At 32.9% G+C, this 25,293-nt stretch overlaps 2 protein-coding genes across 6 annotated transcripts in view; both read left to right on the forward strand.

The window, feature by feature from the left end:
* LOC127723381 (peroxisomal sarcosine oxidase-like) overlaps positions 1–25,293 on the forward strand; it is a 486,740-nt gene that overhangs the window by 153,866 nt on the left and 307,581 nt on the right. The gene's annotated exons all lie outside the window — the stretch shown is intronic.
* LOC127723378 (uncharacterized) overlaps positions 1–25,293 on the forward strand; it is a 60,149-nt gene that overhangs the window by 31,622 nt on the left and 3,234 nt on the right. The window contains exons 1-2 of one of the 3 annotated variants that reach the window (XM_052229964.1): positions 21,101–21,233; positions 24,251–24,844. The exons of 1 other annotated variant lie outside the window; for it this stretch is intronic. In XM_052229964.1, the coding sequence (XP_052085924.1) occupies positions 24,286–24,844 (559 nt within the window). In that variant the 5' untranslated portion in view covers positions 21,101–21,233; positions 24,251–24,285. Of the gene's footprint in view, positions 1–21,100; positions 21,234–23,212; positions 23,266–24,250; positions 24,845–25,293 lie in introns of those variants that run through there. One more of the 3 variants, XM_052229965.1, reaches the window with a different exon arrangement.

Below are 25,293 nucleotides of genomic sequence, written 5' to 3' on the forward strand. Positions count from 1 at the left end.
TTTAAGACGTTATTTCAGTCTAAAAATTATATAAATCGAAAATTCCACAAAACATTACCGTTGTTTTTTGAAACAAGTATGGTGTCATTGATACAGTTCTGTCGTCAACAGTTTACAATAGACATTTGCTTATTTTGTTCATCATTAATAAAATCACATACCAATAAATTCGAGAATTAAAAATAGTATATCCCTTTAGTTACATACTGGTAAACGTGTAAAACCACAAAAATACCGAACTCTAAGGAAAATTCAAAACGGAAAGTCCCTTATCAAATGGCAAAATCAAAAGCTCAAACACATCAAACGAATGGAAAACTGTCATATTCCTGACTTGGTACAATTTCCCTATGTAGAAACTGGTGGATTAAACCTGGTTTCATAGCTAGCTGACCCTCTCACTTGTATGACAGTCGCATTTTTTGGTCACTCAAATTTTATATGATGTCGATCAATCAAAATCATGAAAACAATGAATATAACTTTATTGTTTTCCTTTGATCTCTTATGATAAAATCAAAAAGCACAATCGCTTTTTATCAATAAATAGAGTTATATCTTTATCAAGTATCATCGTTTAAAATTATAAACTTCGAAGAACAATTTTCATTCGTATACTTATATTCAGAATAGGATAAACTGATTTAGTCACAGTGTATAGTAGAGTTCAGAAAAATTGTCCTAATTTAGTAATATAAACTATGGAATAAAGACAAACTGATGGTCTAGTTGTGTTAAAAATTGTGTGAGGTAGTTTTATAGAATGAACACACCCATAGTTTATGCCTTATTTGAATTTTTGAAATACTAAGGCTTTTCTACCTCAGGAATAGATGACCTTAGCTGTATTTGGCAAAACATTTAGGAATTTTTGGTCCTTAATGCTCTTCAACTTCGTACTTTGTTTGGCCTTTTTAACATTTTTTGATTCGAGCGTCACTGATGAGTCTTTTGTAGACGAAACGCGCGTCTGGCGTAAATATAAAATTTCAATCCTGGTATCTATGATGAGTTTATTATTAGATACACAGTTTTTATTTAAGAAACCTAAATGAACAACCTCATATACTCCTGCATCTTGTCCATTCATTTTTTTCTTCTTGTAAAACATCAATCTTAATTGGTAGACTATGATCATGTGAATAATCTATAACTGAATAAAAAAGTACCTGGTTTGCCCTGTCTTTGTCTCATTCTCCGGGTGTCAATCACCATAACATCTCCCACTTTTGTGCTTCTTCCTTGTCCTAAACCTCATTATAGAAATCTTTCAATTTATTCCAAAAGTCTACAAAGAGTTCCAACTCATTGCTTTCCTGAACATTAAACTTTCTTGAGTGCATGAGAGACCTCTTTAAGTTTAAGACAAAATATAAAATGAATTGGTAAATGAACTGTTGACACAGAGGTATGACTCCCTTGTATGTACTTTTGATAGTATATTAAAGGCAAATGCCACAAAATGAAAAATGAAAGCAGCATGATTTCAAAATGATGTTTGTTCGTCGCAATTATTTGAAAATCAATAATCGTGCGAAAAAAAATCTCGAGATTATTTCTGAGCCGGGCTTCTCAAAATGTCAAATGATCGTTAAAGTTAAATAATCTCTGTGGACATGAGAACTGCCAATGCTAATACAACTGAATACCAAATAACATTGACTCATCATAGTGGTTCCATTTAAACTGACTTTAACACAACCTTTAAAATGTTAACTTATGTGTTGATGCTTACTTCATAATGTCAATTTTCTTGCTTGTCTCTAAATTTTCTATTGTGACTTCATGCCAAAAAAGGCATACATTACTAAAGATATTACCTAATAATAGAGATTATCAAAATCTTATATTTTCAATAATCTGGTTTAATTCAATCAAATATTTGTGTGGGTGTGTGGGTGTTGCAGCCTTTAGCTCATTGCCATATTTGGCATGGCCATAGATGGCGCTCTCAGGTGGAATCTGAATTTTGGAATTCCCGTATCGGGCACTTGTTAATTTGCTGTCGACAACAAAGCAGGTGCTGCAGAAATTAATTAAATTATTTAAACGAAAAGATGCCAAACAAAAAAATGCCAGGGGATCGCCATTAAGGGCCATTGGAAAGAAGAGGAGGACGACCAGCAGGAAAGAAGGACAGGGAGTGCGGAACGAAGAAATCACTCAAAAGATGGACGGAGTTGGACGGAAAAGAATGGTCAGGAAAACACAGGAGGTGGGACACGTGGAGACACAAGGACCAGAAGAAAATGCTGAAATATCATCAGGTAATGAGTCGGAGGAGGATGCACGGGCATTCCCCTTTTTTAGGCACGACCCGTCACACAAAAATTTTGAAATGGCAAATAATTCCATTGATTTCACTCCGACACAAGAGTCTAGCATTCATGACACAATAGGGGAACACGTGCCTTTTAAAATTAAGGAAAAGATTTGGGAGGGAAAGTTTATAGAGCTTCATTATCTTTTGAGAACGCAAAAAGAAATTGAGGAGGTTGACGAGGGCGATTTGAAATTAAAAAGGGGAAAATTTGCATTGAAAAAAGATCGTCGGGTGGTTATTTGTCCATAAATGAATGGACTTCAGCATTTATGGTTTTTATGAGTGTCTACATTGAGAAATACAGGACACGGGCACAGGAATTGTTAAAATATATGCGCGATATAAGATTAGCGGCAACGAGGTCAGAAAACTGGGCAACCTATGACGAGCAATTTAGGCTAAAAATAGAAAAGAATCCAAATTTATCTTGGAGAAATATACACGGTGAATATTGGCTATTACACATCACATCTCCCACAGTACAAAACAATGTGTCAGTGCAATCACAGGGTTATAAAACAAATACACAAAATCGTGGTCATTATAACTTAAATGCAGCTACACTTTCAAACACTAACACGAGAACACATCAACAATCACAGGTAACTAGTGGAAGTGTAAATATGTCATGTAAATACTATAATAATGGTAATGACTGTCCCTACTTCCCTCGTTGTAGGTTTAAACATGTATGTGAAATATGCAGTGGCAAACACAGAAAGGCCCAATTAATAACCGGGCCCAAGGAAGAAGTAACAAAAAGTATTAATTTTTATTCATTAGGAAATACTCCTGTTAAAGTATCGGTCTTGGAAAATTATTTAGAATTAGAATAACAATGTAGCACATGAAATTATATCTGGTTTCAAATATGGTTTTTCATTAAAATATTTTGGCTCTAGGGAACCAAGGGAGAGTTCCAATTTAAAAAGTGCGTTACAGCTACCCAATATTTTTAAAGAAAAATTAATGAAGGAAGTTAAACTTGGTCGCATTGCTGGTCCTTTCAGATACCCGCCTGTTCCCACACTTCAGGTATCACCAATGGGGCTAGTGCCAAAAAGGATGGGGATTTTAGACTTATTCAACATTTATCCTATCCTGAGAAAAATTCAATAAATGATTGTATTGATAAAGATCATTGTTCAGTGCAGTGCAGTACAGTTCAGTGGACGATGCAGCATGTTTGATTAATAGACACAAAACATTTGCCCGTTTAAGTCAGTGTGATGTAAAAGCGGTTTTTCGCTTGTTGCCAATTGCCCCGCAGGATTTTGACTTGTTAGGGATAAAATTTCAGGGTGAATATTATCTTAATAAAATGATGCCAATGGGGGCCTCAATAAGTTGTGCCCTTTGGGAGAAATTTGCAAAAGCTTTGCATTGGATAATACAGCAAAAAAGCGGAAATGATCGTATCCTCCATTATTTAGATGATTTTCTTTTTGTCGAGTCGAGCCAAACATCAAAAGTTGGCAATACTTTGAAGATATTCCAAGAGGTATGCGATAAAATAGGTATTCCTCTTGCTAGTGACAAGACTACTTTGCCTACTACATTACTCATTTTTTTGGGTATAGAATTTGATACACAGAATTTAATCATGCGGCTTCCAAATGAAAAACTTGTCAAACTCTAACAAAAAAATAACTCTTAAAGATATGCAATCTCTTCTTGGGCTCCTGAATTTTGCTTGTAAGGTGGTTACTCCAGGCCGCACCTTCTGTCGCAGACTCATAAATTCAACAATCGGGGTAAGAAAATCATATTACAAAATTCGAGTAAACAAGCAGATGAAAGCAGATTTAGAAGTTTGGTTAGACTTTTTAAAACAATACAATGGTGTCACTGACAATGTATGGGTTTCAAATGAAAAATTATAGTTGTTCACAGATAGTGCAAGGGGGTCCAAAGTTGGGTATGGGATCTATTTTGCAGGTCAGTGGGCCCAAGGCATATGGCCAAAACATTGGGTTGAAACTGGAATCACCAGAGATATGACATTGTTAGAGTTGTTTCCAGTTGTAGCAGCACTTATGTCCTGGGAATCATATTTTGTTAACAAAAAAGTTAATTTCATGTTGATAATCAGGCGGTTGTTCAAATCATTAATATGAAAACTAGCAAATCAAGTAGAGTTGTGACTTTAGTAAGACAAATGGTTTTAATGAACTTAAAAAACAATACTTCAGTTAAGGCAATTTATATCCCTTCAAAACAAAACCAAATTGCTGATTGTCTTTCTCGTTCTCAGTGGGGGAAGTTCAGAAGCCTAGCTCCAGAAGCAGACCAGTGGCCAACCAAAATTCCAACACAGATCTGGAACTTTTAAGTCAGGTGGCGGATTATATTGTCAATCAAGGTGTGTCCAAAAATACACAAAAAATCATACAATTTGGCTCTGTCAAAACTTTGTAATTTTAGATCATCTTACAAATTGAAACAGCATTGGCCAGTGCCAGTCAATGATTTGCTAAATTTCATAGCTTTTTTGTCAGTACAAGGTCTTTCTGGGGGTACCATATCATCTTACATATCAGGAGTTTCATACCATCATAAAATACAAGGCATACAGGATACTACAAATTTCTTTATAATTGGCAAGGCATTAGAAGGAATAAAAAGAATTCAAGGAGGGAAACGTGATGACATTAGAGTACCAATTACAGTGCAATTGTTAGAAGATATGATAGGTTGTTTAGATAAAGTATGTAAGAATAAATATGAAGCTGCTTTATTTTCAGCAGTTTTTTCAGTTGCCTTCTTTGGTTTGCTAAGGGTAGGGGAAATCACTACTTCAAAAACTAAGTCTGTTATAAATGGCTCCAACTTAACAATTTCTGATATTTTAGTGAAGAAAAAAGTCCTGGAGCTAAGGTTAAGGTGGTCAAAAACTGACCAAAAGGAAAGTCCGTTACTTTATTGATACCTGTCCGATACGACTCATGAACGAATACTTAAAGGTACGACCTACCTGTAACAATAAAGATTTGTTTATTCATTATAATGGTATGCCTTTAACTAGATACCAATTCAGCAGTATACTGGAAAAGGCTTTACATTTTCTTCATATTAGTAAAGGTCGTTTTAGGTCACATAGTTTTAGAATTGGGGAGCCACGGAACTAGCCAGGCAGGGGGTGTCAGAGGAGGTAATAATGAAATTAGGCAGATGGAAATCGCATTCTTATTCTCGCTATATTATGGATTGTTGGAAGTTCCCTTGTTCATTGGGCCAATGTAGAGGCGAAGAAATATGGTAGGACCAACCTGGGACTGGAGTCCAAAGGTGTTACAACATACTGGATTGGGCAACCTGGTTTACAGATTAAAGATTTGGACTCCCTACTGGATGCAAAAAGAAAATTTTTACCTTCTCCTAATTTTATTATTATTCACTGTGGAGCTAATGATTTGACAGATTTGGAATTGACAGGAAAGGGTTTAATTGAAAATGTAAAATGTTCTATCCTACGTTACCAGGCTTTATTTAAAAATGTTATTATAATATGGTCTTCAATGCTACAGCGCAGATACTGGCATTTTGCACCCTTGAATGCGGGTGCAATAATCGAACAGAAGAGAAAAAGAGTGAATTCAGTGGTCAAAAACTTTGTAATAGAAAATGGGGGGAAAGCTATTTTACATGAGACCATTAGGGCAAGTGAAGTGTCTTTATACAGAACAGATGGAACTCATTTATCACAAACTGGAAATCAGGTTTTCTTAAATAATATACAAGGAGGGGTTGAGTCTTTCCTACGCACAACAATTTCAACTTTTCCAATGCTTCAATAATGAAAATTTTGTGGAGGTGAGAACCCAAGTCAGATTTGGTAGCTGACTTGGGCTCTCATGTGGAGGTCCAGGGAGACTGGTAGTGATTGGGAGATTATTTCACTCGGCCCTTGCTCTGGGCCTGACAAGTTCTACAATTTGCAGGTTTGGAAAATGTGTTTAGTGGTAACGGTGGGGTCTACAGATGGGTAACTCTGGGACCTCCTCCACCTCATCTTATAGAGGGGAAGCCTACACCTGCCAACAGGTGAGGCACTAATAATTGGTAATACGAGTGTTTTCCCCGGTCACTCCCCATGGTAGGTGGTGGTGTAACCGTGTTTAACTACCAGGGGTTTTATGACACTATGTCAACATAGGTCACTTGATAGCCATTGTGTATAGGTAATCGGTAGTCACCCTGGCGCCTCAACAAAATATTATAGAATACTCTATAGCCAAAGTAATGCCACAAAGTAAAAATGTATATTCTAGTCATGAAAATGTAAATACAAGTTGGTGTAATAAAATGTATGTGTAATTAGAATGATTGTTTTGTATAAGTTGTAAAAGAAAAACAGAGGATGGAACCTCTACAAAAATGAGTATAATATACAGAAAGTCTGTAGTATTTTAATTTTGGTATTTGTGAATTACAATTAACAACAGACAAAGAGAGACAACTCTAGAACAATTTTTAATCACTTTGTGATTAAAGGAAGGACTTCAACATAGTTTAGAAAATACGTCAACAACTCTTGATCGTTGTTCTTCATCTCATTGTTATTCGTTCAGTTTTAATATAGGGTCTTCTTCTATGAGTATTGCAATTAATAGAGATTATCAAAATTTTATATTTTCAATAATCTGGTTTAATTCAATCAAATATTTGTGTGGGTGTGTGGGTGATGCAGCCTTTAGCTCATTGCCATATTTGGCATGGCCATAGATGGCGCTCTCAGGTGGAATCTGAATTTTGGAATTCCCGTATCGGGCACTTGTTAATTTGCTGTCGACAACAAAGCAGGTGCTGCAGAAATTAGTTAAATTATAATAAACCGAAGATGATAATCCTAAACTGCAATTCTGATACATTTTGAGTATTTATCAAAATAGTATATATCAACCAAAACCTAAAAAATATTCGAATTAAAGCTGTGTATTTTCATTATGGAACAAATTGATATTAATGGACAGGTGTTACTGACTTTTTTATGCAAAATTTGACAAAAAAATGTTTTTTTTTCATAAATTTGCAACTTTATATGGATATACCTTCAGCAGTAACATGTAGTACCCAAAATGATTTTATTTATGGACATATGTACAATTAATTATTGACTTTTTCGTTTTAAATAAAATTGAGAATGGAAATGGGGAATGTGTCAAAGAGACAACAACCCGACCATAGAACAGACAACAGCAGAAGGTCACCAACAGGTCTTCAATGCAGCGAGAAGTTCCCGCACCCGGAGGCGTCCTTCAGCTGGCCCCTTAACTAATATATATACTAGTTCAGTGATAATGAACGCCATACTAAACTCCAAATTGTACACAAGAAACTAAAATTAAAAATAATAAAAGACTAACAAAGGCTAGAGGCTCCTGACTTGGGACAGGCGCAAAAATGCGGCGTGGTTAAACATGTTTATGAGATCTCAACCCTCCCCCTATACCTCTAGCCAATGTAGAAAAGTAAACGCATAACAATACGCACATTAAAATTCAGTTCAAGAGAAGTCCGAGTCTGATGTCAGAAGATGTAACCAAAGAAAATAAACAAAATGACAATAATACATAAATAACAACAGACTACTAGCAGTTAACTGACATGCCAGCTCCAGACTTCAATTAAACTGATTGAAAGATTATGTCTTCATCATATGAATATCAGGCACAATCCTTCCCGTTAGGGGTTTAGTATCATACCATCATAACATATATGAGAAGAACATAACACGTGTCATGCCAACAACTGGTTTTTAAATAAATGTGTTTAGTGCCGATGCAAAGACCCTATAAGTGAATCAATATTAACGCCAAAATATGCAATCTTTAATGACCTGACAACAGTATCGTAACTATATCCCTTCTTATTAAGTCTATTTAAAGGTTTTGTTAGCTTCAGAGGTGAATACTGACATTTTTGTGCTTTATAAAGAATATTTCCATAAAAAATTGGATGTGAAATACCTGAACGTATAAGAAGTCTGCATGTTGAGCTATATTCACGAATGATGTCCTTATACCGATGATAAAATTTAGTAAATGTTTTGACTAGTTTGTGATATCGAAAACCCTGGTGTAATAATTTTTCAGTAATACATAAATTTCTCTCGTTAAAATATAAAACATTGTTACATACACAAGCGAATCGTACAAGTTGAGATATATAAACACCGTAAGATGGTGACAAGGGAACGTCACCATCTAAAAATGGATAATTAACGATAGGAAATGAAAAATCATCTCTTTTATCATATATTTTAGTATTAAGCTTTCCATTAATGATATAGATATCAAGATCGAGGAAAGGGCAGTGGTCATTGTTAGTATTAGCTTTATTTAAAGTAAGTTCAACAGGATAAATTTCTTTAGTATACATACTGAAGTCGTCATTATTGAGAGCCAAAATATCATCCAAATATCTAAAAGTATTATTAAATTTGTGTATCAGATGTTGTTTCGATGGGTCTTTGCTGATTTTTGTCATAAATTGTAACTCATAGCAATACAAAAAAAGGTCCGCAATAAGTGGTGCACAGTTAGTCCCCATTGGAATTCCGATAACCTGACGATATACGGAATCTCCAAAGCGAACAAAAATGTTATCTAGTAAAAATTCAAGGGCATATATAGTATCAAAGCATGTCCAATTGACATAGTTTTTTTGTTTATTGCTACTAAAAAATGACCTAAAAGAGTTTGAACATATATATTCACATTCTGACTTTTTAAATGCCCATTTAATTAGGTGTGTGAATTTTTTCTTAATGAGAATGTGAGGAAATGTGGTATATAGGGTAGAGAAATCAAAACTTTGAACAGATTCAAAATTACCAATATATGCATGTAATTAAAGTATACTATATATAAACTCTTGAAATTCTATTCCCAGTAAGAATAGAGTACTCCATGTGAGTGAAAATCATACAGGGGGAAATTGGCTCCTACTCTCTGTAATTTGTTTACTACGAGATTTTTGTTATTCGATATGACTGTATTAGAATTTCTGAGGTTGCTCCTATTTTAATTTAAATAGGTCGTTGGACTTGAGCCCCCTTTTTTCTACAAATTTACACATCTTACATATTTTTTGGATTCACCAAACATTTGATTGAAATCCGAATTATTACAGAAAACAGAAATATTGCCTAATTAAAATGACCTTTTCTAAAAATAAACATCATAAATAAATGAACCACGGCTAATGGTGCAGGGCTAAATAATCTCTGTAGACATGAGAACTGCCAATGCTAATACAACTGTATACCAAATAACATTGACTCATCATAGTGGTTCCATTTAAACTGACTTTAAAACAAACTTTAACATGTTAAGGTGGCTCGGACCTTTAACAGCGCGCATATTTTAACGCATGTTTCTAACGACGTTACCCTTGGAAACGGTCGCTTTTAGGGGTTTTCTCAAAAATCGTTTTGACGACATTGGAACGCGGGCGTGTCTGAGAGCACCCTTTACGATGTCAACAAGCGAACGTTCAACAAATTTCATTGAGGCCCTCAAACAAAATACATGTATTCAGTTAACATTCATACATTAAAATACAATATATATTACTAGTATATACACAATTCAATCATTCAAACATACAAATGACAATAAATGGCAATAATTGGTAAAGTTTTGATTAAATTTTCTTATTCTTACAACAAAAGAAAGAAAACAAATTATTCGACTTGCATAGAATTTTCAAGAAAATGATTATAACAATGTTTCTTAAAAAATTCCACATTTCGACAATTTTTTATTTTGAGTGGTGAATTATTCCATACCTTTGTTGCAGAATAATGAAAAGATTTTTTATAAAAATTTGTATTTGGTCTTGGAACAAATAGATCATTATTAGAGACAGATCGTAAGTTGTGGTGTTGCATATCATTAATATTTAGCATTGCTAAGTAATCAGGTGTTAGTCCATTTACAATTTTATACATTAGAATTTATTGTTGGTATTTTATGTCTCTCAAAAATTTTAGATATGGTATTTAAAATAGAAATTAGGCTATAATTGGGGGGAATATCTGTTGATCCTCCTTTATGTAAAGCATTTACTCTTGCAAGTTTTATTTTTTGCGGAAAACGATTCGACTTTATACTTTTGTTTATTAGAAAAGTTAGTGATTGCGATATTATCTCTGCACTTAGCTTTAAAATTTTGGGACCAATTCCATCTAAACCTGCGGATTTATTAATATTAAGGTGTTTTAGTTGTGAACACACCTCTCCAACAGAAATGAGTTTTAACTTAAAATTTCAGTTTCCTTTTAATTTTTACTAGTAAAAGTTTGTAGCTTAGAAAAATCCATATCTGAGTATTATTTCCAATAAGTTTTTCAGCTACGGAAGAAAAAGAACATTAAGTGTATTAACAATATCTTGGGGTTATAAACAGTTTGATTTTCATACTGCATTTAAGGTGAAAAAATATTATCAATTTTTGGATTTAACTCTTTAAAGTTCTTTACACTTTTAAAAGTTTACCCAATCTTTTTTTGAATGATACATATTTCTGTATTGAATGGAATTTTAACGTACGGTCAGAAATACACATTTTCACATAAAAATTTAAAAGGGCAGAAATATACATGATTTAAGCATAACAGTTAAAAAAAGGAAAATATAAATATTGACATGTACGACGTCGACGGTATCTGATGCGTTCGCTAACACATTCTAACCCTACACATTCGCCCCATGGGTCCGTTCGCACCCTATTTTCATTTAAATACCGGTTGAATTAAAAGATGTCTTTTAGATATATATATGAGAATAGTTTGCCAATGACGCATTGTTTAACCGTAAACAATGCATAGCGATGTTAACAACTGTATGTCCCCGTACGGCTTTCAAAAACAAGTATAAAACCCCATATAGTATATGCTATAAAAATCTATAAAGGCATCGGGGATTTATCTACACGCTATCCGTTTGGCTTATTATAACATTTTGTTACTGTTATAAATCTCTTTTTTACTCGAAATATCTTCATTTCCAAATATTGGTAGGATTTTATTCCGGAGTATGTGAAATATTTTAACACTACAAAATTTTGATAATAGTTAAGTATTTTTTATTTTCCTAAAAATTTGAACATAACAATTTTCAAACAAACTAAGACTAAATACTTGACAGTCACACATAACATTTTTATTTAAAGATTTATATAGTTTATCAAATAGTGGGCACGAAAATATCTAACAAATTTCTCGTATCATAATACTATGATATTCAGAACTGTAGTCCTATAACATGAGACCTGGGGGTTAATATTTTCTATTTATGATATTTTCCTTTTACTTATCTTGCTATTTGTTATTTTGTTAGTTTTCTATTTTCTGTCGTATCTATCGATATGCCAACCGAGTTCGCATTAAAAAAAAAGAGGAATGTCAGCGTAAAAACTAAAATATTTCAATAAGAATGTGTTATTATAATAGACTACCGGAACTGGAGCAACACATTTCACTAAATTGATTATTTGTTTTACGCAGAAAAAAAAAAAAAAACCGACACTTCAATAATTTGCTGTTTTCCACCTTTGATTCATGTAGATGAAAATTGGTCAATAGTAACCGGGACCTAGTATTCCGACCTTATATATCGGTCTATGCTTTTATCTCTCAATTCCGCATGCTTTGCGGAGAAGCGCAAAATATTTGGTTTGACCAAGTCGGGATTTTGCCTAGGACACACACCGCAGTCTACCGGGCAGTTCCAAACACTACCAGCTAAAGACTTTATATATAAACAAAATCGATACTACTTACTAGGTTCAGGAAAAGTTGGAATTGTAATTTTAAAACTCCGCCCAATACACAGGGACGCTATATGTGTCGGTGATATTGGCAAACTTTAACTTCTGTCTTACGTTTTGACGTGCGTTTTTTAAAAGGGAAGCTAATAAGGAAAGTTCTTGATGCAAAAAAATTTAAGTGGAGTGTGTCATTGCGGCAAAAAAATATGAATGACAATTTTTTTAATGATGTGTGAACACTGGTTTGACCCACTTGCTGCAAAGAAACGTAATTATCAGTCTATGATGATAATAAGGAGATAATTTTTTTTTAATGTTGACTTTTAAATTTGTACTTTATTGGATAGTTGTCGCATTGGCAATCATACCACATCTCCTTATTTTCATATCGTAGGGTTAACATGGGTATAGAAATATGACTTCCCTAATCTGACAGATAATCCCTTGCTTAGACTGGGTGTTCATACAGCTGGATGTATAAATACACAGCCTCGTAGGGTAAAAAGGGGGAATTTTGCACATACCAAGAATACATTGTCCATTCATTTTCTAGTGGCAGTCCATATATCTAGCCCCTCCTACTTTGCAGAACTGTCATATAGGTACTTATCATTCATATGTTCTCATCCGTATTATGCTTGAAATATTTGCCAGTGAACGTTCAGCAAGCGCAAATTAAATTGTTATTATGTGCAATATATACATAAGAACGTCATTTCTGGGCCTTTTATCATAGCTGACTACGCAGTATGGGTTTTGGTCATTGTTGAAGGCCTTACGGGGACCTATAGTTGTTATCTTCTATGTAATTTGGTATCTGGTGGAGAGTTGCCTCATTGGCAATTATTATACCACATGCATCTTCCATTTTTTGTTTATATTTCACACATCTCTCCAACCTTTGTAAATGAAAATTTACTTTGATAAAGTTTGCCAAAGACAAAATATTAATTTCATGGTGAAAAGTTTTATTGGAGGGTCACCTTAGACCTTGAATATCGCAGTTATTGTATATATGTAAGACCAACTTGATGTACCAAATTTGAAAATGGTGAGTAGACATATTTGTTGGCATGCATACACTGATATTGATTTCAACCACGATAGCTGTGAACACAAAATATGGAAAAACGTTTTCTTAAAAAATATAATGCCAATACAAGCAAACGGTGTGAACTATTACATTTTGTAGGACTTGTTCCAATACAAACAAGAAGTATCAGGATAGATCACATATTTTTCAAGTTGTTACGACATATTCCTAGATATATCTGCAGATTTAATTTATGTTGATATTCCTAAAGATAAAGTTTTATTACAAGTATCAGAAAAAAATTAATATGATCATGAAAATGAGGCCAAGCTAGGTCAGATAAACCAATCCAAACCAGCCTTACAAAGTGGCGGAACCAGAAATTTTCATCAAAGGGGGGGGGGGGGGGGCACTGACTGCCTAAGAGAGGCCTGCTCCAGTCATGCTTCAGTGATTCCCTATATAGTCAACCAATGGACCCTCTCCCTAAATCCGCCTCTGTTACAATCATCCCATCAACCAAATATTTTGAAACATATATATGTAGTATGCAAGCAACAGACAAAACCATGAAAATGAGGTTAAGTTCAGATAGACCCTGCAAAACAGGAATATTTGTTTTTCATTCATTATTTTGCACATAAATCATGCCGTTACTTTTCTCATTTGAACTGTTTTAAATTGTACATTTGTCATTTCGAGGCCTTTTATATCCAACTATGCAGTATAGGTTTTACTCATTGTCGAAGGCCATATGGTGACCTATAGTTGTTTATTTCTGTATTATTTGGTCTCTTGTGGAATGTCTCATTTACAATCATATCACATCTTCTTATTTAATATTTCAATATATACATCTAATAATCATTCCATGCACCAAATATAGTTGACCTATTGATTACACAATGTAGCATATTAAACACATGTTAAAAGAGGACTTACCATTGACCAAGGAACCATGCAAATGTGGTCAATGACAACTTCCAGACAGACATGTACTCCTTACATTTGTGAACCATTGCATACATATAGTTTATCTACTACATGTACTTTTAGTATTAGAAAAAACAGACAAAATCACAAAACATGACATTGACAAATGACCTATTGCTAACAGTATCTGATAAACAACCCTAATTAGGTAACTTTAACCTTGATCACTGATCCATGAAACGAGGGTGAGATCTTTGTTGCAATCTGTATCAATTTCAGTGCATATCTAATTTAACAAAACAATATTTATCTGATTTCATGATCAGTAATCTGGATCATTTTGATACTGTAAATTCAGAAATTATTGTGAGGTTTTATTGATGCAAATAATGCGACAGGGTGAATATCGCAATGATAGGAACTCGCATTCTGGTAACTGAATTATAGATCTTTATGCAGATTTTCTTGTAATCGCAATAATTAAACTCGCAATTTAGTCCATTCGTGAAAAATCGCAATAATATAAATGCACGCAATAATAACAGAATTTACAGTAGGTAAAAAATATGTCAGTTTATAGTGAAACACAAGTTTTTCCAGACAACATATAATTCTTTTGATTGTTTTGTTTGGTTGCTGTCTCATTGAACAAAACTATATTTTATTTCTCCTTTTATCCAGAAAATATAACTTTTGGAATAGAAACTGATTAGCATATGGACATGATGAATGGACAACAAACGCCAAATGATGTAAAATAATTCAAGTGGCCATTTAGGTCAGGGGTTGGTGAGGTAAAAGATGAGGCAAACTTGGTAATATGATTTCAAAAATTTACAAATCTCATTAGCTACCTTCTGTATTAAAGACAACTGTATATATTGCCATTTGCATATATATTTATCATGAATCATGTTTGCAGGGAAAAAAAATAAATAAAACAGCTCTATTAAAATTCATTTTTTTAAATATTTTTGTTTTTATTCCTCAAATGTCTATGAGATTAAATTCATTAACATAGTTAATTTGAATATGCTAGTAATTGTTGACATGTATACATCATGTACATGTACAATTATTAGCTGATCAGCTCTATATTTTCATTATTTTTATATAAATATTCTTCTTCAGTGTTTTTTTATATAATAAATATAATCTGTATTCATCATTGGGACAGGTAGGTAAAGTACGTCCTTTTGATCTTGGATTTTTTTTTATGGATTTTGACAGCAATAAAGCATATAGTTCAAAATCATAGTTGATCTTGGCTTCTTACGTGAATTCTGATAACACATATACACTGTACATGTAGACACCAAGTGTAGATGATCTTGGGTTCTCATATGGATTCTGACAGTACTTAGATTGAACATGTAGTTCCAAGTATTGTTGATCATGGCTTCTAATGTTGTTCTTAAGTTTCAGCACTTTACATATAGTTCCCAATTACAAGACAAGATGATACTGGCTTCTCGTGTAAATTCTGCCAGTACTTTGCCAATAGTTTCCAAGTATAAAATTTGAACATTCAAGGATCTTTCATAAAAAATCACTCCTTCCTCTTACATGTACTTGAAGCCTGAAATTAAATATCAGAGTATTTCTGTCAGAAAATCAACCATGATTGACATTTAAAAGCATAATGTTGTTCATATTTTCAATAAATGGGGAATGTGTCCATGGGACACAGATGAAGCCCCAGCTTGCATTTTGTACTTGATCTGAGTTTTGTTGTAATAAGCATTGTGTATAAGTTTCATAACATTTGGATGAGGCAAACTAAAGTTAGAGAAGGGAAACAAAAAAATCAGCAATTTTTCCATTTGTAAAGGAGATAACTCCAAAACAGTAAAAGTGACGCCACAAAAATTCAAACTTGATCTGTGTTTGTTGGTAATAAGCATTGTGTATAAGTTTCATAACATTTTGTTTAAGGTAAACTAAAGTTAGAGAACGGAAACCAATTCTGGGACGTACGCACGTACAGATGGATAAGGGTAAAACTTAATGCCCCCTCTGCTACTGCGTAAAACTTGAAGAATTTGTGGCGATCAATAATTATATAATGAGCAAACAAAATAAAATTACATGCACAGCAAGTGTAAATAGTGATTTTGTTTTTATACGTTGATTAACAATGAGTCGGGGGGGTATTGTAAACAAATTGTGATCAAGACGAATCCATCAATAAAATGTATTGCCTCGTACTGTAGGGGTTTTAATTTACAAATTAGGCCATTTATATTCTCAAGAAAACAAACATAACAATCGAACCAATTGAGGGGGTGGACTGGGGTAAGGGAACATGGGAATGAGGGATCAGGAAGCAGGAAAAGGGGGTATCGGGTCTGTTAGTTAGCCTGGTCTAAAGTGTAAATAAAAGTAACTATTTTGGTAGAAGTAAATCTTATGAAGATTATAAATAGAAAAGACCAGATAATTGTTTTTAACAGCATGTGTCCTCTGATCTCGTGTGAGTCACTTTATTTTTAAACAATAAAATAAACTCAATCTTTATTTTATCATGTTATAGAACTATACTAACTAAAGCACGGTTCAAAAACAAGGAAGGGTACAAACAGACCCAGGGTGGGAATTGGGAATGTGTTGGGAACAAATTTAAAAGGGGTGAACGTGAATTGGAGCGAACATGATTTAGGGTGAAAGGACAAGAATTCAAAAAGAAGGGGGGGATGAATATATTTTGCCATCTTTTTGTCTGGGAGCAAGGGGGTGGAAGTAGAAGTAAAGGGAGAAAATTTTAGAGTAAACGGGAAGGGAAATGGGAGCTGGGGATAGGGAGTGGGAATCATGGACCATAGTCTAAATAATTATGACGTCTTGCACGGCTATTTTTATTTTTTTTCTGTGACGCTTCCTAGAAAGACGTCACAGAAAAAAATAAAAATAGCCTTGCAAGACGTCATAATTATTTGGACTACGTGAACCCCTGTCCGATGGAAGTTATGGGGTACCCCCAAATCACCCATTAGACGTTAACGATAAATACCTTACTCCATTTTACCCTAACTTGGCTACGAAAATTAGATTTTACAATGACAAATCAAGACTCATTTGACGGTAGCGCAAAAAGGAATTTGTGTTGCCTCATAGTAAATATCCATCCCCCACAGGCACTTGTTTCTGTCAATGGGGGGTTTACTATCCACACTCGTACGATAAATCTCGGTCGTGCGAGTGTGGATAGTAAACCCCCCCCCCCCCCCCATTGACAGAAACAAGTGCCTGTGCCATCCCCTCCTCTTTGAATGTTTGACACGGATATTTTTCAAAAACAGGCTATACATGTTCACAACGGAAGCAAGTTAGCTATAACGATTATACATAGAACAGAAATTTAGCCCATGCAAGGTTTCAGCCGCAGTGATTTTCTACAATAGCGAGTATTTTGAGACAACCCCCCACTTTGTATTTTTCGTGATACTGATAACATTTGGCTGCCTAATATATTAAAATCTATGTTTTCTTATGTAAAGACTCTACCTTCATCGTTGTCTATTCGCCACTATGGCTGTTATGCATGTACATGGTCGTATTCACCGGTGCAGTATGCTGCTCAACAATGGCGACCTTGAAATTTCTGTTGTCCGATTATGGCGCCAAATTAGAGGGAAGCAACTCGCGCCAGACAAAATTAACCGTATTTCACCAAAATAATCGAAATTTCGTTTTTTTATAACAAACAGTAACATCTTAATCTCATTTATATTCAGCTATCGTCCATTGATATAATTACAAACATTATTTTATTAAAGCCATCAATAAAGATTTCACAACAAAGTAATTAATGGAGTGCATTGAAATCAGACCTCATGGGGTAGAGGGGTTAAACAAAAGCCCGTAACTTTTTTAAAAGCCTCGTGACCCCCATTTAATTTTAACTTAAAATGCTCGAAAAATTCATAGCTTTGACATATCCGTTTTTAAAAAAAAATCTACCGGGGAAATTTTACGAAAAATCGATTTCACCAATATTTTAGACATAAATCTGAAAATAAAAGGATATTTAAGTCTAAAACAACCACGGGAGACGTTTACATTTCAAATTTTAATGTTTTTTCCACATAATAATCATACTGACTGGGTTTTAAAAGTCTTTGAATTTGATGGAGCCGTTATTGTTGAATGGGTGGAAATGTTTGAAAATAGGGTCAAAATCGCACATTTCGCCTCCATTTGAGGGGAAAACGAGCCTGGTGACCCCCTTTTTTCTTTGCATTTTTGGATTCAGCATAAAAAGATCTACAAATATGAGAACATAAAAATATTCTTATGTGTTGATGCTTACTTCATAATATCAATTTTCTTTATTGTCTCTAAATTTTCTATTGTGACATTACTAAAGATATTACCTAATAATAAACCGAAGATGATAATCCTTAACTGCAATTCTGATACATTTTGAGTATTTATCAAAAAATATATATATCAACCAAAACCTAAAAAATATTTGAAGTAAAGCTGTGTATTGTCATTTCGGAACAAATTGATATAAATGGACAGGTGTTACTGACTTTTTTATGTAAAATTTGACAAAAACATGGTTTTCTTTTCATAAATTTGCAACTTTATATGGATATACCTTCAGCAGTAACATGTAGTACCGAATATGATTTTATTTTATGGACATATGTACAATTAATTATTGACTTTTTCGTTTTAAAGTATATTATATATAAACTCTTGAAATTCAATTCCCAGTAAGATATGAGTAATCCATGTCAGTGAAAATCATACAGGGGGAAATTGGCTCCTACTCTCTGTAATTTGTTTACTACTAGGTTTTTGTTATTCGATATGACTATTAAAAGTTCTGAGGTAGCTCCTATTTTAATTGAAATAGGTCGTTGGACTTGAGCCCCCTTTTTTCTACAAATTTACACATCTTACACATTTTTTTTGATTCACCAAACATTTGATTGAAATCCGAATTATTACAGAAATCAGAAATATTGTTAACCTGTAGAGCCAAAAACGATGAATCGTTGCACCGGGATAAAGAACAATAAATCTTTGTACTGGGATATGAAAGTTCCGCGTTGTCAAAAGCACCTGTTTTGCTATAACCACGTACTTGTGAAATGGTGGATACGAGCCTCATTCTTTTGTTTCATGTGAATTGATGTTAATCACATTTTGATAATATAAAAAAAATAGTTTGCAGAATTTTCATCTCTAAATTTTAATACGACCATTTGACATTTTGAGAAGCCCGGCTCAGAAATAATCTCGAGATATTTTTTCGCACGAATATTGATTTTCAAAAAATTGCGAAGAACAAACATCATTTTGAAATCATGTTGCTTTCATTTTTCATTTTGTGGATTAGAATATTTATTTATTTTCAGAGCGACACATTCGCTTTTCCAAAGAATATGAATTGCTGGTTCACTTATATTATTTTTCTGTCAAAATTTGGCAAAAGATGTGGGCGGTGGACAGGGGTTCATTATTCCCTACTTCCATCTCCTACGTCACTCTCACCTATTCCCATTTCCATACCACCTTAGTCCAAGACGAAAATTGGTAAAAATAAACCTTCTAGTATATTTCTATTTTAATTCTCCCTCTTTCTCCCTGACACCCGCTCTCCGCCCTTTCATTGTCCTTATCTACCCCCTCAAATTGCTGCAATGTCGGATCCCCTTTTCCTAGAATATCAATTTTCAATTATTTGCTGGCTGAAAGTTCTGTAAATCAAATGTTTTATCATATCTGTTAGTTTTCCGTTTTCGTTGATAAAGACCCGAGAATCGGAATTCTAGTTTTGATATAAAATTGATAAAATGTGTACTATTTTTTTACTGAAACCTATGCGGTCGAATTTTGCACTTTTGGAATTTGGATAACAATGTTTGATATCAAGATTGAGAAAAAATGGACTTGTATTATTTTCTCTGGGAATGTAACCTTTATTTTTTTTATGGTAGGATTAAATTTCTTCTGCAATTTTAATATACGAACTATAGAAGGAAAAAAAAGAACTACGATGGTCTGTTGAAGTCCGGAATAGTGGAAAAAATTTCAAACGATGACAAATATAACTGACACGGTGATTAACATGATTAATGAGGACCTTTAATAATGTGTGAAATAGGAACTGGAAAAGTGTTTTGTATTCTAAATGACCGTTATGAATAAAAGAATATTTCGATATAAACAAAGATGTGTCAATGTTTGTGTGTAACATTATGTAAGGGAAATATTCATATTTGAACAAATTGAGTCATTTGACTGAACTTGCATTTTTTGAAATCTTAAAGTATGCGTTTCCTTAATTTCAAAGTAAATGTTACACATCGGTTTTCAGAAAAAACGACGAATAAACATGCTAACATTATTTGTGATCTCAAATTTTGTATGAAAATGATATTTTCAAAATACTATGTTGAGAAAGTTTGGGTAAAAAAGAGGCAAAAGATACCAGAGGGACATTCAAACTCATAGTCGAAAATAAACTGACAACGCCATTGCTAAAAAAGAAAATGACCAACAGACAAACAATAGTACAAAAAACACAACATAAAAAACCATAGACTGAGCAAAACGAACCCAACGAGCAACTGGGGGTGATCCTATCGTTACTAATACTGTTTTTTTTTAGATATATTTAACTGTAAATTCTGTTTTAGAAGACAACGCTGTTCTGTTGTAAACGAAATCACTTTCATTCATCATTCAAAGTAAGAATTAATCATGAATATGGATACCTGGTTATTAGTTTTGTTCCGTCAACTACAATTTCATTAAAAAAAACGGTATTGCATTATTTATTTAACGGACGACAGGAAATGAGGGCAGGTCAGATTAAAATAAGGAAGACAAAGACGTGGAATCGTTAACAATACATATAAATCCCTGGGTGAAAACATTTATGAGGAACAGGAAGACATTCACTTTAAACGAGATACAATTATCATATATGACCTAAATCAATTTAAACTTTTACATGTTTATTTATATAATCAAAAGTGTTAACCACATGATTATGACACTGTTAAATTCTAATCAATATACATGTATTTCCTTGTATGATGCGAGACTAAATAAATGAATTATAATTGCATTTTCGGAATGAAACATATCAAATTAATATGGAGGAATACCATTTCATTGGACGTTTGTCGATAAGCAAACTTCAAAATGAATGTAAGTTCTGATGATTACAATTAAAATATTATTTAATATAAAAGTAAGGGCAACTATACACCAAAGTTTAAACGAAGTGGATGTAAGCAATTATAGGCAACCGTGAAGCCTCCAACAATTAGAAAACCCATATCGTATAGTCAACATTTGGTTATCCTTAATCTTTGAATTCCACTATTTTCAATAGTAATTGTAAAAATAAATATTGTCCGAACGCGATTAATTATGGTCAAAAGTTCAATTATCCATGATTTTTCACAGTTTGGAAAAGACATTTACATATTTTAGTATTTATTGTTACAACAACAAAGTAAATCGATAGAATGACTTGGATTAAACCATTTTTAGGAACAGAAGACCAAACTTTCCTCTCAAAAGTGATCTTGATTTTGTATGAAAATGATATATTTTCATAAGACTACGTTGAGAATGTTTGGGTTATGCTCGATTTTTTTATTTTTTTTTTATTTAGATATGTTCGACTATAAATTCTGTGTAACAAGACTTTTATTCGTCATTCAAAGTAAGAATAAATCATTAATTTGGATACCTGGTTATTTGTTTTGTTCCGCCAACTACAATTTCATTCAAGAAAAAAGGTATTGCATTATATATCTTAAAATTGAGGCAACCTACATTTCAACGGTCTTTGTAATTTTCTTTTGCAAAATCGGGAAGTACGCGTTCCAGAATCAGAATGCGAGCGTTCTGAATATGAGCTGTGCGAGGATAATTATCATCCACACAGTAATCAGTACTTCGGTATTAACGTGATTTATAATAAACCTTTCTTAAATTGTCCGTTTATAAATTTTAAAACTATTAAGAAACGAAAGTTTCAATTCCCTCAAGCAATGTCGACTTTAGATGAATTTGACTATTTTCATGTCCTTTTCAGTCTTAAAGCTCTTCAACTTTTTCGGTTCCTTTACATTTTGGCTTTGAGCGTTCCTTATGAAGATGAACACAAAAAAGAGCTTCGGACGCTTGAAATTGATAACGTGTTGTTTTCATTTTTTAATCACGTTTAGACTTTTGCTGTCTTTAAAAAAAAAAACACCTGACAATTTCGACCAATGCATGTTAAATTGTTTTTTAATCTTGTCTTGTTGATCTATTTAGTTATTTAAACTTCAATCTATTTTTGTATATATAGTTTTCAAGGTAATAAGCAATACAAAATAATGTTAAAACTCGTTATCAAACGGCAATAACTTCAATAAGGAGTCGACTAACGATTTCGGCCATGTCGACTTATGTGTAGATCTTGTCTTGCTGACCAGTTCTGCGTTAAACGTTGTCTCTAATTATTAGGTTTCAAGATAATAAGCTTACAAAAATAAATGGTAAAAGTAGTCTTTTAAGGGTAATAAGTCCTAAAAGAAATCGAATGAAGGTTTTGATGTAACTAAAACAGAACGTAGGTCTCATCATTTTGAAAAATTTTGCTCTCTATATCTATAGCAGTTGTCAAGATAAAAGAACTTGCATTTTACCCCCTATGATCTATTTATAGCCATGTTGACACAGTTGGTTGGAATGCGGGATCATTCGAAACACGTTTTAAACTATGTACACTAAAGATAATGATGGCCAAGTTTGGTTTCAATTAGCACAGTAGTTTCAGAGAAATGTTTTGTAAGTTAACGGACGGCGATTGACAAGCGATGAGGCCAGGTCAGCTAAAAATAAGGAAGCCAAAGACGAGGTACCGAGGAATTTTAAACATTATATATATAAAACCCTGGGTGAAAACTTTTCTCGAGGAACAGGAAGACACTAACTTTAAACGAGATACATTATCATATATGACCTAAATCAATTTAAACTTTTACATTTATATTCATTCAATCAAAGTGTTTACCACATGATTATTATTCTGTTACATTCTAATCAATATAAATTCCCTAAATTTATTTCCTCGTGTGATAAAAGTCTATATAAATAAATTATAATTGCATTTTGGGAATCAAACAAATCAAATTGAAGGAATACTATTTTTTTTTGGACGTGAGGCATCTTCAAAATAAATGTAAGTTCTGATGTTTACAATAAAAGTATTAATAGTTATGCTAAATCATTGAATGCCACAATTTCTAATTGTTATTGTAAAAAGAAATATTGTCCAAACGTGATTAAATATGGACAAAATTTCAATCATTCATAAATCGTCTGCAGTTTGGAAAAGATAATTTACATGCTGTAGTTTTTAGTGTTAAACAATAAAGAAAATCGATAGAAAGAGATGGATTCAGCTATTTTTAGGAACAGAAGACCAAACTTTCCTTTTACAACTAAGCATACTCCTGCAGATGCTAAAATGCTGTATCATTACATTTAACTGGTAAAAGTTGACAGTCAAAAAACTGTTAAATGTATTGTTTGGATTATGCTAAGCATATAAGCAAATAGCAAACACAATGTTTCTGTAAAAGAGATGCAAAAGATGGCAAAGGGATATTCAAACTCACAAGTCGAAAACTAACTTACAAAGCCATGGCAAGAAACGAATAACTACTAAAAGACTAACATCAGTACACAAAACACAAATATGTTCCAATGGTGTGTATCAAGTATTTTTATAACAAATTTCAAGTTTGTGAATTATATGATATATTTACTTAAAATATTTTTTTCTCAAATAAGTGCAATTTAATATTTATTTGTGCATTTTTACAGAAGTTTGTAGAAATTACATTTGCATATTTACTTTTATTTTTACATTCTAGTGCAAAAGTTAATCATCGTAGTTTTGAAACATTGTGAAATAAGAAAACAATCACACATTTATTAATAAAGTTTGAATTTGTTTTCGTTTTATGAGTTGGACTACCCCTTTGTTATCTTTCGCCTCTCTTTATCAGATTATAAAAACATATTCATTGCTATTTTTAACACCAGCAACTAAGAGTACAATTAATTTGTTATTATCTTTAAAAAACTAGGATACGTTTCAATGTTATTTTTGAAAAACTGGTTGTTTATAGCTATACAATCATATAAACATTTTATTTCAGAAATACGTTCTGGCATTCAACAATTATTGCATTAAATGAATACGAAAAAAGTAAAAACCAATCGACGGTTAAAAGATCACGATAATGATAAACGCCTAAATGATAATCACTATAATGATAGACGCCTGAATGATGACCACGATGATGATAGAAGCCTAAATACTGATCACGGTATTTATAGACGCCTAAATGAAAATCACGGTGATGATGAACGGTTAATTGATGATTACGATACTGGTGAACCCTTAAATAACTACAGCAATGACGATAGACGACTAACTGATGATCAAAATGGTGATTCCGAGCCGGTTATCAGTATGCGCAAAACGACGTATTGGGAAATTTATGGAGTAAAACATTTCCGATACAAAAGATATAGAAAACATTCTCCTCTACTCTCTCAAACATTAGATGGTGACCTAACCATAAAAAATGATATTTTTGGTCTAACCATTCATCAGTTTGAAAGAGAATTCCGATCCTGTTTGCAACGAAGGATAATGCATGAACAGTCGATCTTAAATATAAGATTTCCTGATAAAACTAGCAATGACTACCTGGAGTATTTAGAGGATTGTGAGTTTAAATCGGAAGGTAAATATTCAGCTTTCTTCAGTCCTTAGAAGTAATATCAACTTCCATATAATATATTATATCTTAACGTCTTACATCTGTTTAATCTTTAGTATTTTAGAAATTTAAATTTAAATATTCAGCTTTCTTCTGTCCATAGAAGTAATATCAACTTCCAAATAATATTGTATATCTTAAAATCTTAAATCTGTTAAAACTGTAGTATTTTAGAAATTTAAATTTAAGTATTCAGCTTTCTTCTGTCCAGAGAAGTAATATCAACTTCCAAATGATATATTATATCATAAGGTCTTAAATCTGTTTAATCTTTAGTATTTGGGAAATTTGAATTAAAATTTAAAAATTAAGCTTTCTTCTGTCCATATAAGCAGTATTAACTTCCAAATAATATATTATATCATAAGGTCTTAAATCTGTTTAATCTTTAGTATTTGAGAAATATAAATTTA

The sequence above is a fragment of the Mytilus californianus genome, unplaced genomic scaffold, assembly GCF_021869535.1.
Source record: "Mytilus californianus isolate M0D057914Y unplaced genomic scaffold, xbMytCali1.0.p SCAF_13, whole genome shotgun sequence".
NCBI lineage: Eukaryota > Metazoa > Mollusca > Bivalvia > Mytilida > Mytilidae > Mytilus > Mytilus californianus.